Source organism: Salmo trutta, chromosome 8 (genome assembly GCF_901001165.1).
Source record: "Salmo trutta chromosome 8, fSalTru1.1, whole genome shotgun sequence".
Classification (NCBI taxonomy): Eukaryota; Metazoa; Chordata; class Actinopteri; order Salmoniformes; family Salmonidae; genus Salmo; species Salmo trutta.
In genome coordinates this window covers 33,731,765-33,748,465 of record NC_042964.1, presented here as the reverse complement: position 1 = coordinate 33,748,465, position 16,701 = coordinate 33,731,765, and the positions used below count along the sequence as shown (strand labels likewise).

General features: G+C 48.0%; 1 protein-coding gene across 4 annotated transcripts in view; it reads left to right on the top strand.

Moving 5' to 3' along the window:
* LOC115198735 (diacylglycerol kinase iota) overlaps positions 1-16,701 on the top strand; it is a 53,845-nt gene that overhangs the window by 27,584 nt on the left and 9,560 nt on the right. For 3 of the 4 annotated variants that reach the window (XM_029760970.1, XM_029760969.1, XM_029760967.1), the window contains exons 4-13: positions 1,401-1,475; positions 1,600-1,656; positions 1,884-1,949; positions 2,045-2,113; positions 2,317-2,433; positions 3,354-3,428; positions 4,514-4,609; positions 4,723-4,805; positions 4,903-4,963; positions 5,550-5,663. In XM_029760970.1, the coding sequence (XP_029616830.1) occupies positions 1,401-1,475; positions 1,600-1,656; positions 1,884-1,949; positions 2,045-2,113; positions 2,317-2,433; positions 3,354-3,428; positions 4,514-4,609; positions 4,723-4,805; positions 4,903-4,963; positions 5,550-5,663 (813 nt within the window). The remainder of the gene's footprint in view (positions 1-1,400; positions 1,476-1,599; positions 1,657-1,883; positions 1,950-2,044; positions 2,114-2,316; positions 2,434-3,353; positions 3,429-4,513; positions 4,610-4,722; positions 4,806-4,902; positions 4,964-5,549; positions 5,664-16,701) is intronic. The other variant, XM_029760968.1, reaches the window with a different exon arrangement.

The following is a 16,701-nucleotide window of genomic DNA, read 5'->3' as shown; positions in this document are numbered from 1 at the left end:
TCCTATTTGCTACAGATTTTTATGCAAATATTCTAAAGTCTGCATAAAACAACATGCACATTTTCCTACCAGAGATGTCTTTCCATCAGACAGACTTTTTGCTGGTAAAAGGCTGTGCGTGATGACGTAGTGCACATACAAAAAAACGTTAAATTCCCATGTACCGAATAAAAAATATAAGTTAAATGGGTTTCCATCACATTTTCAAATCTACTGGTGGTTTGATCACAAAAACTGTTGCGTTATATAGAAAAACTCTGGTCTTGACACATGCTCTCTAGCCAGCAGCTCACAGATACAGTGCAGTGCAGGTAGGCTACCTTCAATGTCTTATGAGATTATGGATAAAAGCGCTATTATTTGTTTTTGTCAAACGGCAGTCAAACATCGATCATCATGTCACCAGAATAAGATCCTCGATATTTATTGGGAAGCAACATCAAGCTCATCACCTTTGCACTTTCACCTCCCTGTGAAGTTCATCATCATTTATTTAATATGTAGCCTAATAAACTGCATAGTTTCCCGAGTCGTAGTGGGAGGACCACACAACATGTCTTCGCGTGACTCCAAGTTTACTTCGATATGATGCCTAATAGTATGTCAATATTTGCGCATTAAGGTCGTTCCACCACCATTTCTCGCATAATACATTTTACCGACACAAAAAAGGTACCCACCGGTCGGACGGACAAATTGTCTGTACCGGCATTTCCATCAGCCCGGTCGTGACTTTTTTTATGCGTCAGGTAATTCATCGCATGAAATGGTTGTATGCAAACATGGTTTGTAAGGTACTTAATTGTTACCCAGAAATGATCTGATATTGATATAAAAACGGCTGCATTTGGCCTTTAATATCTCTTAGTGGACAGGCCACAAACACTGTCATTAGTCTGAATAAGATAGAGGCTGGTAAGAGCAGGCCAAAATGTAATCTCTCTCTAGTTTCCCATCTGTCTCTCTCTCTCTCTCTCTTTCTTCCCCCTCTGTCTCCCCCCCTCTCTCTCTCTCGATCTCTCAATTTCAATTTCAATTCAATTCAATTCAAGGGCTTTATTTGCATGGGAAACATATGTTTACATTGCCAAAGCAAGTGAAATAGATAATTAACAAAAGTGAAATAAACAATAAATAAATCTCTTTCTCTCTCTATGTCGAGTTCCTCTCTAACACATTATGGGATTAATACGTGTTTGATGTAGACAACTATTTTATTGTGACTTGGTCCGAGCTGGCAGATTTATCCGTTTGTCTGTGTGTGTGTGTGTGTGTGTGTGTGTGTGTGTGTGTGTGTGTGTGTGTGTGTGTGTGTGTGTGTGTGCATGCGCATGTGTGTGTGTGTGTCTACGTGAGTCTCATTGCTTTCTCTGGTGTGTGTGTGTGTCCTCTCTTTTAAGAAGTCTGCCCCCAGGAGGAAGTGTGGAGCGTGTAAGATCGTAGTCCACACCGCCTGCATCGAGCAGCTCGACAAGGTAACACACACACACACACACACACACATTGCAATTCTCCCTTTCAACAAGTCAATCTGATAAAGCACACCTGACGCTACATCCTTACCATCTCTCACTGCCCCACCCTCTCCTTCTCTCTCAGATTAACTTCCGCTGTAAACCAACGTTTAGAGAAGGAGGCTCTCGCTGCCTCAGAGATGTGAGTCAGCATTTGATGATGGTGTGTCTCTGATATGTGTGTGTGTGTGTGTGTGTGTGTGTGTGTGTGTGTGTGTGTGTGTGTGTGTGTGTGTGTGTGTGTGTGTGTGTGTGTGTGTGTGTGTGTGTGTGTGTGTGTGTGTGTGTGTGTGTGTGTGAGAACTACTGTATATGTCAGTCTCTGACAGCTCTCTTTCTTTCCCTCTCCCTCGTCCCTGTCTACTGCAGAATATGTTGAGGCATCACTGGGTGCACCGGCGCCGCCAAGAGGGGAAATGCAGACAGTGTGGGAAGGTAAGACTCACACCTACTGTACACCTGAAGGATATGCATCCTGTATATTGTGTATATCTGGATGAATAACATGATTCATCCTGTGTGTCTGGTAGAGCTTCCAGCAGAAGTTCTTCCACAGCAAAGAGATTGTGGCCATCAGCTGCTCCTGGTGCAAACAAGCTGTGAGTAGTGTCTTGTGTGTTTCTCTGTGTGTTTGTATGTGTGTGTGTGTTTGTGTATTGGGGCTGTGTGTGTGTGTGTGTGTGTGTTCTTCTCTATTGGAGTGTCTGTGTGAGTTAGTAGCGGTACCTGCAGACCCCTAACCCCCATCTCCTCCCTCTCTTCCCTCTCTCCTCTCCTCCTCTCCTCTCCTGTCCCCCCTCAGTTCCATAACAAGGTGACGTGTTTCCAGCTACATCAGATTGAGGAGCCCTGTTCTCTGGGGGCTCACGCCGGGGTCATCGTCCCCCCCTCCTGGATCATCAAAGTCAGGAAGCCACAGGTGAGAACACAACACACACACGAACACTGACACAGATTCACACACGCAGGTAGCTCAACCGCAGCTCGACCACAGCTTAACCACAGCTTAACCACAGCTTAACCACAGCTTAACCCTAGAGCACACACACAGTCCAACAGGCAGCCTTCACGTCACATCACAGCCAGACAGCCAGGATTGGAGGAGACCCACATGCTTGGGCACACACTCATTTACAGACTCCTTTACGCACTCCTTTACGCATCCCTTCACACACTCCTTTACAGACTCATTTACAGACTCCTTTACAGACTCCTTTACAGACTCCTTTACAGACTCCTTTATGCACTCCTTTATGCACTCCTTTTCAGACTCCTTTACACACTCCTTTACAGACTCCTTTATGCACTCCTTTACAGACTCCTTTACACACTCCTTTACAGACTCCTTTATGCACTCCTTTACAGACTCCTTTACAGACTCCTTTATGCACTCCTTTATGCACTCCTTTACAGACTCCTTTACACACTCCTTTACAGACTCCTTTATGCACTCCTTTACAGACTCCTTTATGCACTCCTTTACAAACTCCTTTACAGACTCCTTTATGCACTCCTTTATGCACTCCTTTACAGACTCCTTTATGCACTCCTTTACAGACTCCTTTATGCACTCCTTTTCAGACTCCTTTACGCACTTCTTTACACACTCCTTTACGCACCTCTTTACACAGTCCTTTACGCACTCCTTTTAGAGTCTGCAGTCTCTTCTCATTACTGTTAACTTCAACTGACCTCCGCATACACCAGCAGCTAGACAGCGCTGTGTGTGTGTGTGTGTGTGTGTGTGTGTGTGTGTGTGTGTGTGTGTGTGTGTGTGTGCTTCAGGGTTTATCTGTGGAACATGCCTTAATGCGTTTCTCTTTCTCTCCCCTCACACAGAGCTCATTCAAAAACTCGACAAGGAGGAAAAAACGCACATCGTTCAAAAGAAGGACCAGTAAGAGAGGAACTGACGTGAGTACTGTTCTCTGTCCGTCTGTGGGGTGAGTACTGTTCTCTGTCCCTCTGTGGGGTGAGTACTGTTCTCTGTCCCTCTATGGGGTGAGTACTGTTCTCTGTCCCTCTGTGGGACGAATACTGTTCTCTGTCCCTCTATGGGGTGAGTACTGTTCTCTGTCCCTCTGTGGGACGAATACTGTTCTCTGTCCCTCTGTGGGGTGAGTACTGTTCTCTGTCCCTCTGTGGGGTGAGTACTGTTCTCTGTCCCTCTGTGGGGTGAGTACTGTTCTCTGTCCCTCTGTGGGGTGAGTACTGTTCTCTGTCCCTCTGTGGGGTGAGTACTGTTCTCTGTCCCTCTGTGGGGTGAGTACTGTTCTCTGTCCCTCTGTGGGGTGAGTACTGTTCTCTGTCCCTCTGTGGGGTGAGTACTGTTCTCTGTCCCTCTATGGGGTGAGTACTGTTCTCTGTCCCTCTGTGGAGCGAGTACTGTTCTCTGTCCGTCTGTGGGGTGAGTACTGTTCTCTGTCCCTCTGTGGGGTGAGTACTGTTCTCTGTCCCTCTGTGGGGTGAGTACTGTTCTCTGTCCCTCGGTGGGGTGAGTACTGTTCTCTGTCCCTCTGTGGGGTGAGTACTGTTCTCTGTCCCCCTATGGGGTGAGTACTGTTCTCTGTCTCTCTGTGGGGTGAGTACTGTTCTCTGTCCGTCTGTGGGGTGAGTACTGTTCTCTGTCCCTCTGTGGGGTGAGTACTGTTCTCTGTCTCTCTGTGGGGTGAGTACTGTTCTCTGTCCATCTGTGGGGTGAGTACTGTTCTCTGTCCCTCTGTGGGGTGAGTACTGTTCTCTGTCCCTCTGTGGGGTGAGTACTGTTCTCTGTCCCTCTATGGGGTGAGTACTGTTCTCTGTCCGTCTGTGGGGTGAGTACTGTTCTCTGTCCCTCTGTGGGGTGAGTACTGTTCTCTGTCCCTCTGTGGGGTGAGTACTGTTCTCTGTCCCTCTATGGGGTGAGTACTGTTCTCTGTCCCTCTGTGGGGTGTGTGTACAAACTTGTTTTATTTGCTGACAAGGGGTAGACTCTTGCTAATATCTTTTGCTCCCATTAGGAGTCAAAATGGCGTCCGTTCATGCTGAAGCCCCTTCCCTCCCCTCTGATGAAACCTGTTCTAGTCTTTGTCAACCCCAAGAGTGGAGGCAACCAGGTAAGTTAACCTATGATTCCTGACTGATAACCCTAACTGCTGGCCCACAAACCCCTAGCTACCGTCATCCCTGACCCCTGACCCTAACATCCTTCTCTCTCTCCGTGTCTCAGGGTACTAAGGTGTTACAGATGTTTATGTGGATCCTGAACCCTCGCCAGGTGTTTGATCTCTCCCAGGGAGGGCTCAGAGAGGCGTGAGTACTACACCCTGCATGCTACAACCTATTTCCCACACACTACACCCTATACACTATTTCCTACACCCTAACCTCTGTACGTCATGTCTCCCAGGTTGGAGTTGTACAGGAAAGTGCCAAACTTGCGTATCCTGGCCTGTGGAGGAGACGGGACGGTGAGAGAATGAACATGTTTTTACTGTTTTATTTCAATTCAACTGCTATTACTGTCTGTCTGTCTGTCTGTCTGTCTGTCTGTCTGTCTGTCTGTCTGTCTGTCTGTCTGTCTGTCTGTCTGTCTGTCTGTCTGTCTGTCTGTCTGTCTGTCTGTCTGTCTGTCTGTCTGTCTGTCTGCAATGGCTCTGTATGTTTTCAGTGCTACTGTCAGGGATATTCAGCTCTTACCCCACGAGATCCGAAACCTTTTGGTTTTCTGTTCATTTTGCTAATTAATTGGACACACCTGGTGTCCCAGATCTAAATCAGTCGCTGATTAGAGGGGAACAATGAAAAAAGCAATGGAACTGGCTTCGAGGTCCAGAGTTGAGTTTGAGGGTGCTTGATGACAGACAGTGCAAATGTGTTACTGTGTGTGAACACAGCTCCCCCTGGTGACAACACACACATACATAGTTAACATGTATGAACGTGTCCCAGGACCTTATACATTATTCACAGCATTAGTGAACTTCATTAACAGAGCCCCCTCCCCCATCTCACTCTCTCCTCTCTCTCGCTCTCTCTCACCTTCTCTCGCCTTAGGTGGGGTGGATCCTGTCTGCTCTGGATGAATTAGGAATGACCCCCCATCCGCCTGTAGCTGTACTTCCTCTGGGGACAGGAAATGACCTCGCCAGGACTCTCAACTGGGGAGGGGTAAGCTGCCCTCTGTGTGTGGATGTGCGTGTGTGTTTGTTTGCGGCGTGTGTGCGCCCGCACAGGGGTGTCATCCACCCATTATTTTAGAAGGGGCAAGAGGAACATGAGGATGGGGGGGTTGTCCGGAGAGGGGCTGGAATTTTGCACTTTTCAAACACCTGAAACACCTTTTCCCTGCAACATAGAGCAATAATCATTATGCCTAATTCTATGCAAAAAAAAGACAGTATGTTTCTGCATAGGTAATCTAATCGTACGTCTTTACCTGTTCGAATGTCATTTTAATGAATGATGCACATTGATTCTTTAGGAACATTTATGCCTTAGGAGTTTAGTACTACTGTCACACTGGTGTATAGTGTCATAAGACATTTTCATATTTTCTCAAGTTTAGCAACCTTGCCAGCAGGCATGCCAGCTAAGATAGTCAGACAACCTACTCCAACTTGATTGGTAGTCTGAAATGCCTCGGTAGTTAGTAATGAGGTTGGGAGACTCAGAACCTATCTAGCTGGCTAGCTAAAGCCTACTTCATAAAATTGCTAGGTGGCAAGTATTACAGGGAAAGAACAAAACGTTTTCATTGTATTTATTCATACATAGCTTGATCAAATGAATTTACAAACATACCTCCTGTGAGTCCTGCCCATCACCAGCAGCTCAAATCAAATCAAACACTGTGTTTGTGACTCTACACTCTTCTCTCCTCCTCCAATGACGATACTGTCTGCACGCGCTAGAGTGTCTAGCGTCCTGCCTAGCGTATCTTTGCTCCGTGTCGCACCTTGGAAGGAACCACTTACTAGGGAGAATAGGGGGTCGGGTTACTCTTTGGCTGGTCCAGTCGGTGTGCCCCCTCCGCCAAATACCGCTGACAAATCTTTTTATAAATAATTTGGATTAAACGTGGGCTTAAAAATGAAGTTAAGTAATGAATTTAACGTGTAAAAAGCAGAGGGGGCACGTGCCCATGTGTCCTCTATGCATGTGGGTATCTCATTATGTTTGTACTGTATACATTGCCCTCTGTCTGACTCTGACCCTGTATAGTCATCTTACTAACTACAGCACAGTCAGCATAGTGATGTCACAACTTCTGCCGAAGTCGGTTCCTCTCCTTGTTCGGGCGGTGTTCGGCGGTCGACGTCACCGGTCTTCTAGCCATCGCCGATCCATTTTTCATTTTCCATTTGTTTTGTCTTGTTTTCCCACACACCTGGTTTTCATTCCCTCATTACGTGTTGTGTATTTAACCCTCTGTTCCCCCCCATGTCTTTGTGTGGTATTGTTTGTTTGTAAGTGCTTGTGCACCTGTTGACTGGTGCGCGTCGGGTTTTGTACCCAAGTTGTTGTTTTCTTGGTGCCGTTGGTTTTGGAATTAAACTGCTCCGGCTATTACCTAGTTCTACTCTCCTGCGTCTGACTTCCCTGCCACCAGTTACGCACCCCTTACAGAATACCACACCCGAATATGGAGTCAGCAGGAGCAGGTGCCCCTGGTATGGAGATCAAGGAGAGCGTCCAGGAACACACAGCGATGTTCCACCATCTCGACGCCGCCATGGACCGCGTCGTCCAAGCTATGGACCGCTGGGAGAGACGGAGAGTTCCTCCAGCACCTCCACCAGCACAACAGGGGCCTCCACTACTCACTCCCCCTGCACCTGGTTCCAGTGGGATTCGCCTCACCCTCCCTGGGGAGTACGATGGGATGGCTGCCCGCTGCCAGGGTTTCTTGTTGCAGTTGGAGTTATACCTGGCAACCGTCCACCCGGCTCCTTCGGGCCGTGAGAGGGTGTCCGTCCTCGTCTCATGCCTCTCGGGGAAAGCCCTGGAGTGGGCCAACGCCGTGTGGGTGGAAGGAGATGCGGTGCTGGACCACTTTGAGGAGTTCACCCGTCGTTTCCGGGCAGTCTTCGACCACCCGCCCGATGGCAGAGCGACAGGCGAACGTCTTTTCCACCTGCGGCAGGGGACAAGGAGCGCACAGGAGTTCGCTATGGACTTTCGGACCCTGGCCTCCGGAGCGGGATGGAACGACAGGGCCCTGATCGACCACTATCGCTGCAGTTTGCGTGAGGACGTCCGTCGAGAGTTGGCCTGCAGGGACACCACCCTCACCTTCGACCAGCTGGTGGACCTGTCCATTCGGCTGGATAACATGCTGGTTACCCGTGGACATCCAGATCAGGGTCTATTTGTTCCATCCCCCAGCACCACCGCTCTGATACCCATGGAATTGGGAGGTGCTGCGCTCAGGGAGACCGGAGGAGGTTCTGTCTCGTGCACCATCTGTGGCTGCAGAGGTCACACTGCCGGTCGGTGCCGGGTTGGTTCCTCTGGGGGTCGAGGCAGCAGGCACCATTCTCAGCCAGAGCCCTCTGTCGCACACATGTTTTTGTTCGTTACTTTTCCTGAGTTTTCCCCGCATTCCCAGCATAAGGCGCTCGTCGATTCAGGCGCGGCTGCTAATTTTATTGACAAATCATTTGCCCATAGTTTAGGGATCCCCAATCGTTCCTGTGGATATGCCCTTCCCAATTCACGCCTTAGATAGTTGACCATTAGGGTCAGGGTTGATTAGGGAGGCCACTGCTCCTCTGGGCATGGTGACGCAGGGGGGGTCACACGGAGAGAATTAATCTCTTTCTCATTGACTCTCCTGCGTTTCCCATGGTGCTAGGCCTACCCTGGTTAGCTTGTCATAACCCCACTGTTTCATGGCACTGGAGGGCTCTCACGGGGTGGTTGCGAGAGTGCTCGGGGAGGTGTTTAGGGGTTTCCGTAGGTGCTACTACGGTGGAAAGTCCAGACCAGGTCTCCACCGTGCGCATTCCCCCCGAATATGCCGATTTGGCTCTCGCCTTCTCCAAAAAGAATGGAAACATATGTCTCTATATGTCTGTATGGAAACATATGTCTCTGAATCCCTGTGTCAGGGGTACATTTGGTCCTCCACTTCCCCCCCGCCTCCTCAAGTTTATTTTTTTGTGAAGAAGAAGGAGGGAGGGTTTCACCCGTGTATTGACTATCGAGGCCTTAATCAGATAACTGTGAGGTACAGTTACCCGCTACCTCTTATCGCCACGGCGATTGAGTCAATGCACGGGGCGTGCTTCTTCACCAAACTTGACCTCAGGAGTGTTTACAACCTGGTGCGTATCCAGGAGGGAGACGAGTGGAAGACGGCTTTCAGTACGACCTCAGGGCATTATGAGTACCTTGTCATGCCGTACGGGTTGATGAATGCCCCACCAGTCTTCCAAGCCTTTGTAGATGAGATTCTCAGGGACCTGCACGGGCAGGGTGTAGTGGTGTATATCCTGTTGGGGTGTAAGGGGCAGTATTTTCACGTCCGGATGAAAAATGTACCCAAATTAAACTGGTTACTACTCTGGCCCAGAAACTAGAATATGCATATTATAGTAGATTTGGATAGAAAACACTCTGAAGTTTCTAAAACTGTTTGAATGGTGTCTGTGAGTATAACTGAACTCATATGGCAGGCAAAGACCTGAGAAAAATCCAACCAGGAAGTGGAAAGTCTGAGAATTGTAGTTCTTCTTTTGATTCTCTATCGAAACTACAGTTTCTGTGGGGTCACGTTGCACTTCCTAAGGCTTCCATTGGCTGTCAACAGCCTTCAGAAAGTTATTTCAGCCTTCTCCTGTCACTGGGCAGATAATAGGAGATCAGTCACTGAGTGGACTGCCTGGAGACAAAGGGATTGGATATGCGTGATTCCGCGAGTGCGCCGTTCCTACTTTTTCTTCTTGAATGAATATGCTATTGTCCGGTTGGAATATTATCACAATTTTACGTTAAAAATACCATAAAGATTGATTTTAAACAGCGTTTGCCATGCTTCTAAGTACGGTAATGGAATATTTTGACTTTTCATCTCTGGTACCGCGCTCGCGCGTTATGCCTTTGGATAAGTGATCTGTACGCACCAACAAAACAGAGGTATTTGGACTTAAATATGGATTATTTCGAACAAAAACAACATTTCTTGTGGAAGTAACAGTCCTGCGAGTGCATTCTGACAAAGATCAGCAAAGGTAAGAGCGTATTTATCATACTAATTCTGAGTTTAGGTGACCCCGAACTTGGCGGGTGTCTGTATAGCTTGCTGTGATGGCGAGCTATGTACTCAGAATATTGAAAAATGTGCTTTCTCCGTCAAGCTATTTTAAAATCTGACACAGCGGTTGCATCCAGGAGTAGTATATCTATAATTCTTTAAATAATTGTTATGTATTTTGTCAACGTTTATGATGAGTATTTTTGTAAATTGATGTGCACATTCACCGGGAGTTTTGGTGGGAATACATTTTCTGAACATCACGCAGGAATGTAAAATGCTGTTTTTGGATATAAATATTAACTTTATCGAACAAAACATACATGTATTGTGTAACATAATGTCCTAGGAGTGTCATCTGATGAAGATCGTCAAAGGTTAGTGCTTCATTTAGCTGTGTTTTGGGTTTTATTGACACATGTCCTTGCTTGGAAAATGGCTGTGTGATTATTTTTGTCTATGTACTCTCCTAACATAATCTAATGTTTTGCTTTCGCTGTAAAGCATTTTTGAAATCAGACAATGTGGTTACATCAAGGAGAAGTGTATCTTTAAAATGGTGTAAAATAGTTGTATGTTTGAGAAAGTTGAATTATGACATTTTGTTGTTTTGAATTTGCCACCCTGATATTTCACTGGCTGTGTCCCACATAGCCCATAGAAGATATTGATGACAATCTGATATACTCTGCTACACGCACCGAGCATGTGTCCCTGGTGCACAGGGTGCTTGGTCGACTGTTAGAGCATGACCTGTACGCCAAGGCTGAGAAATGTCTGTTCTTCCAACAGTCCGTCTCCTTCCCAGGGTACCGCATTTCCACCTCAGGGGTGGAGATGGAGAGTGACCGCATCTCAGCCGTGCGTAATTTCCGACTCCCACCACGGTGAAGGAGGTGCAGCGGTTTCTAGGGATTGCTCCTAATCTCAGTTTGTTACCTGTATAAAAGACACCTGTCCACAGAAGCAATCAATCAATCAGATTCCAAACTCTCCACCATGGCCAAGACCAAAGAGCTCTCCAAGGATGTCAGGGACAAGATTGTAGACCTACACAAGGCTGGAATGGGCTACAAGACCATCGCCAAGCAGCTTGGTGAGAAGGTGACAACATTTGGTCCGATTATTCGCAAATGGAAGAAACACAAAAGAACTGTCAACATCCTTCGGCCTGGGGCTCCATGCAAGATCTCACCTCGTGGAGTTGCAATGATCATGAGAACGGTTAGGAATCAGCCCAGAACTACACGGGAGGATCTTGTCAATGATCTCAAGGCAGCTGGGACCATAGTCACCAAGGAAACAATTGGTTACACACTACGCCGTGAAGGACTGAAATCCGACAGCGCCCGCAAGGTCCCCCTGCTCAAGAAAGCACATATACATGCCCGTCTGAAGTTTGCCAATGAACATCTGAATGATTCAGAGGACAACTGGGTGAAAGTGTTATGGTCAGATGAGACCAAAATGGAGCTCTTTGGCATCAACTCAACTCGCCGTGTTTGGAAGAGGAGGAATGCTGCCTATGACCCCAAGTTCACCATCCCCACCGTCAAATATGGAGGTGGAAACATTATGCTTTGGGGGTGTTTTTCAGCTAAGGGGACAGGACAACTTCAACGCATCAAAGGGACGATGGACAGGGCCATGGGTGGGTCAAATCTTGGGTGAGAACCTCCTTCCCTCAGCCAGGGCATTGAAAATGGGTATTCCAGCATGACAATGACCCAAAACACACGGCCAAGGCAACAACGGAGTGTCTCAAGAAGAAGCACATTAAGGTCCTGGAGTGGCCTAGCCAGTCTCCAGACCTCAATCCCATAGAAAATCTGTGGACGGAGCTGAAGGTTCGAGTTGCCAAACGTCAGCCTCGAAACCTTAATGACTTGGAGAAGATCTGCAAAGAGGAGTGGGAAAAAATCCCTCCTGAGATGTGTGCAAACTGGTGGCCAACTACAAGAAACATCTGACCTCTGTGATTGCCAACAAGGGTTTTGCCACCAAGTACTAAGTCATGTTTTGCAGAGGGGTCAAATACTTATTTCCCTCATTAAAATGCAAATCATTTTCTAACATTTTTGACATGCGTTTTTCTGGATTTTTTTGTTGTTATTCTGTCTCTCACGGTTCAAATAAACCTACCATTAAAATTATAGACTGATAATTTTTTTGTCAGTGGGCAACGTACAAAATCAGCAGGGGATCAAATACTTTTTTCCCTCACTGTACGTTCCGTCTGCTGTCCGTGACCGGCTGATCTATTGGGCCCACACCCTCCTCTGGTCATCCAGGCATCGGTCAGACGGTGCGCTTTCTGAGTGGGAAGTACTGGTGGCTCACTTTGGCTAAGGACGTGAGGGTTTATGTTTCCTCCTGCTCGGTGTGCGCCCAGTGTAAGGCTCCTAGTCACCTGCCCAGAGGTAAGCTACAGCCCTTACCCGTTCCACAGCGGCCATGGTCACACCTGTCGATCGATTTCCTGACCAATCTCCCCCATCACAGGGAAACACCACAATCCTGGTTGTTGTGGATCATTTCTCTAAGTCCTGCCGTCTCCTCCCGCTGCCCGGTCTCCCTACGGCCCTACAGACTGTGGAAGCCTTGTTTACACACGTCTTCCGGCACTACGGGGTGCCTGTGGACATAGTCTGATCGGGGTCCCCAGTTCACTTCGAGTGTCTGGAGGGCATACATGGAACGTCTGGGGGTCTTTTCACCCCAAGAGTAACGGGAGTAACGGGCAGGTGGAGAGAGTAAACCAGGATGGGGGTATGTTTCTGAGGTCTTATTGCCAGGACCGGCCGGGGGAGTGGGCAGCGTTCGTGCCCTGGGCAGAGATGGCCCAGAACTCGCTCCGCCACTCCTCCACTAACCTCTCCCCCTTCCAGTGCGTACTGGGGTATCAGCCGGTTCTGGCTCCTTGGCATCAGAGTCAGACCGAGGCTCCTGCGGTGGATGACTAGTTCCGGCGCGCGGAGGAAACATGGGACGCCGCCCATGTTCACCTTCAGCGTGCCGTGCTGCACCAGAAAGCCGTCGCAGACCGTCACCGCAGTGAGGCCCCGGTGTTCGCACCGGGGTACCGGGTCTGGCTCTCGACCCGAAACCTGCCCCTCCGCCTGCCCTGCCGGAAGCTGGGTCCGCGGTTTGTGGGGCCATTTAAAGTCCTGAGGAGACTGAACGAGGTGAGTTACAGGTTACAGCTTCCCCCCGATTACCGTATTAACCCCTCGTTCCATGTGTCTCTCTTCAGGCCGGTGGTGGCTGGCCCGCTCCAGGATTCTGAGGTGCGGGAGGTTCCTCCGCCCGCTCTGGACATCGAGGCGTCGGGCGTGGGGCCTTCAGTACCTCGTGGACTGGGAGGGGTATGGTCCGGAGGAGAGATGCTGGGTTCCGGTGGAGGATGTGTTGGACCCTTCAATGCTGCGGGAGTTTCACCATCTCCGTCCAGATTGCCCTGCGCCTCGCCCTCCGGGTCGTCCCCGAGGCCGGTGTCGGCGCGCTGCTGAAGCCGCGCGTCAAGGGGTGGTACTGTCATGACTTCTGCCGAAGTCGGTTCCTCTCCTTGTTCGGGCGTTGTTCGGCCGTCGACGTCACCGGTCTTCTAGCCATCGCCGATCCATTTTTCATTTTCCATTTGTTTTGTCTTGTTTTCCCACACACCTGGTTTTCATTCCCTCATTACATGTTGTATATTTAACCCTCTGTTCCCGCCATGTCTTTGTGTGGTATTGTTTGTTTGTAAGTGCTTGTGCACCTGTTGACTGGTGCGCGTCGGGTTTTGTACCCAAGTTCTGATTTTCTTGATGCCGTTGGTTTTGGAATTAAACTGCTCCGGCTATTACCTAGTTCTACTCTCCTGCGTCTGACTTCCCTGCCACCAGTTACGCACCCCTTACAAGTGGACTCTGTCTTACTGAAATAACTCATGTTGTATTGCAGCAGTAATTAGTGGGGTTTATTGCAGGTATTGTCCTGTTCTCTTTGAGTCTGTGGCCCTTTTAGACTGTCCTTTTTGTCGCTGACGCTCTGTCTGTCCTGTTTTATCAGCATACAGCCTGTCCTCTCCGTTCTCCTGCACCTGCCACAGCACCACTGTGTGTGTGTGTGTGTGTGTGTGCGTGTGTATGTGTGTGTGTGTGTGTGTGTCCTGTTGGTGAGAGTGCTGCAGTCATCAGCACGTTCGCTGACACGAAAGCTAAGAGTGTGTGTGCATGTGACGTGAAACTGCTTTTGGCACTCTCTCTCTCTCTCTTTGTGTGTATGTTGTGTGTGTGTGTGTGTGTGTGTGTGTGTGTGTGTGTGTGTGTGTGTGTGTGTGTGTGTGCGTGCGTGTTTGTGTATGTCTGTATCCTGTTGGTGAGAGTGCTACTTTCTCTGACACAAATTGCCTGAGTCAGTGCAAAGATGTTTGTGCGTGTGTTTGTGGGTGTGTGTGTGTGGCTGTGTGGGTGTGTGTGTGTGGGTGTGTGTGTATGTGTGTGTGTGTGTGCACTAAGACTAACTAGCAGTAGCTCTAATGAGCGTTGCCTAAATATAAGCCAGAGAGAGAGAGAGAGAGAGAGAGAGAGAGAGAGAGAGAGAGAGAGCGAGAGGAAACATTTCCAGGCTCTTGGGGAGGAGAGGAGGGATGTGTATATCAAGGATTATTAGCAGTGATTAGAATTCATTACAGACAACAACATCAAATCTGCATGGAAATAACATTCAGCTGCTTAGAGGAGAAGAGAAGAGAAAAGAGACGAGGCAGAGAGAGTATGAGGGAGAGAGAGTATGAGGGAGAGATTGTTTGTCTGCCTCTCTTCAGAAGAAATAAGATGCGTCGTGGACGTCTAAAGTCTAGAGCTGCTGCTTTCAAGGAGCGGGACACTAATCCAGACTTACAAGTTATCCCGCTAGGACTTCCGGTTACTCAGGTCCTCTAAAAGTTCTACAGCTGCACCGTTGAGAGCATCTTGACTGGCTGCGTCACTGCCTGGTACGGCAACTGCAAGGCATCCGACCGCAAGGCGCTACAGAGGGTGGTGAGTACGGCGCAGTGCACCATGTGGCCAAACTCACTTGAGTCTGGACCTGTATACCAGGCGGTGTCAGAGGAAGGCCCAAACAATTGTCAAAGACTCCAGCCACCCCAAGCCATAGACTGTTCTCTCTGCTACCTCATGGCAAGCGGTACCGGTGTACCAAGTCTGGAACCAACAGGACCCTGAACAGCTTCTACCCCCAAGCCATAAGACTGCTGAACAAGACTGCTAAATAGCTAATCAAATGGATACCCGGACTACCTGCATTGGCCTTTTTTTAAACTAACTCTCTTGCACTGGACTCTACACACACACACACAGGACTCTTGCACACACACACTGGACTCTACCCACACACTCACACATACTTACACACACATATCCACTGCATATGCCCACACACACAAAACATGCGCACACATGCACACTGACACCACACACACACACGCTCACGCACTCGCGCGCACACACACACACACTTTCACACTCACCACGTACGCTGCTGCTACTGCTTCACATACGCTGCTTTCATAGCTCAGAGTATTATCTAACCTGTTGCCTAGTCACTTCACCCTTACCTGTATGTACATACTGTAGCTACCCCAGGGACTTCGTAGCCCTGCACATTGACTCAGTACTGGTACTCCCTGTATTTAGCGTGTTATTTTTACTCTTTATTGGTATTCGTTTTTCACTGAGTATTTATTCCTCGTGTCACTATTTCTATTTATTTTTTAAAAATCTTTATCTTAAACTCTGCATTGTTGGAAAAGGACCTGTTAGTCAGCATTCCACTGTTAGTCTACACCTGTTTTCTACGAAGCATGTGACAAATAAAGTTTGATTTGAACATTTGCTTATTACAGTAGTAACAAGAGAACAATCCACTGCAGCACATTAGTTAGGGTTTTATTGTGTGTTAATGTACATGGCTATTGAATACTGTATGTGATGCCTCAGCTGTGTTGGGACTATACTGGTTATTACTGTGACAGAGAGACAGGCATAATAGGTACTTATTTCCATAAAAGCCCTTCATTACTCTGTCACTGTGTGTGTGTTTGTGTGTGTGTGTGTGTGTGTGTGTGTGTACATGCATGTGTGTGTGTGTGTGTGTGTGTGTGTGTGTGTGTACATGTACGTGTGTGTACATGCACGTGTGTGTGTGTGTGTGCGTCTGTGCATGTGTGTGTCCACCCGTCTGACTGTGTAGGCGGTAAACAGTCTGACCTCGGTGTCCTGGATAAGTCACTCTCATTCTCTTTCTATCACTTGAAATGCTATTATTGTCGTGTTCCCATTCCACTTGTCTCAGGCTTCAGTTTAAAGGAATTGAAATAAGCTCTGAAGCAACATGTCTCTCTCGCTCTCTGTAGGGTTATAACCTGTCTCTCTATGTAGGGTTAGAACCTCTCTCTTTCTCTATGTAGGGCTATAACCTGTCTCTCTCTTTCTGTAAGATTATTACCTGTTTCTCTCTGTGTAAGGTTATAACTTGTCTCTCTTTGTATGTAGTTATATAGTTATAACCTGTCTCTGTGTAGGGTTATAACCTGTCTCTCTGTGTAGGATTATTACCTGTCTCGCTCTGTGTAGGGTTACAACATGTCACTCTCTGTGTAAGGTTACAACCTGTCACTCTCTGTGTAGGGTTACAACCTGTCTCTTTGTGTGTAGGATTATTACCTGTCTCTTTCTGTGTAGGTTTATAACCTGTCGCTCTCTGTGTAGGGTTACATGTCTCTCTCTGTGTAGGGTTATAACCTGTCTCTCTCTGTGTAGGGTTATAACCTGTCACTCTCTGTGTAAGGTTATAACCTGTCACTCTCTGTGTTGGGTTATAACCTGTCTCTCTCTGTTGGGTTATAACATGTCTTTCTCTGTGTAGGGTTATAACCTGTCTCTCTGTGTAGGGTTATAATCTGTG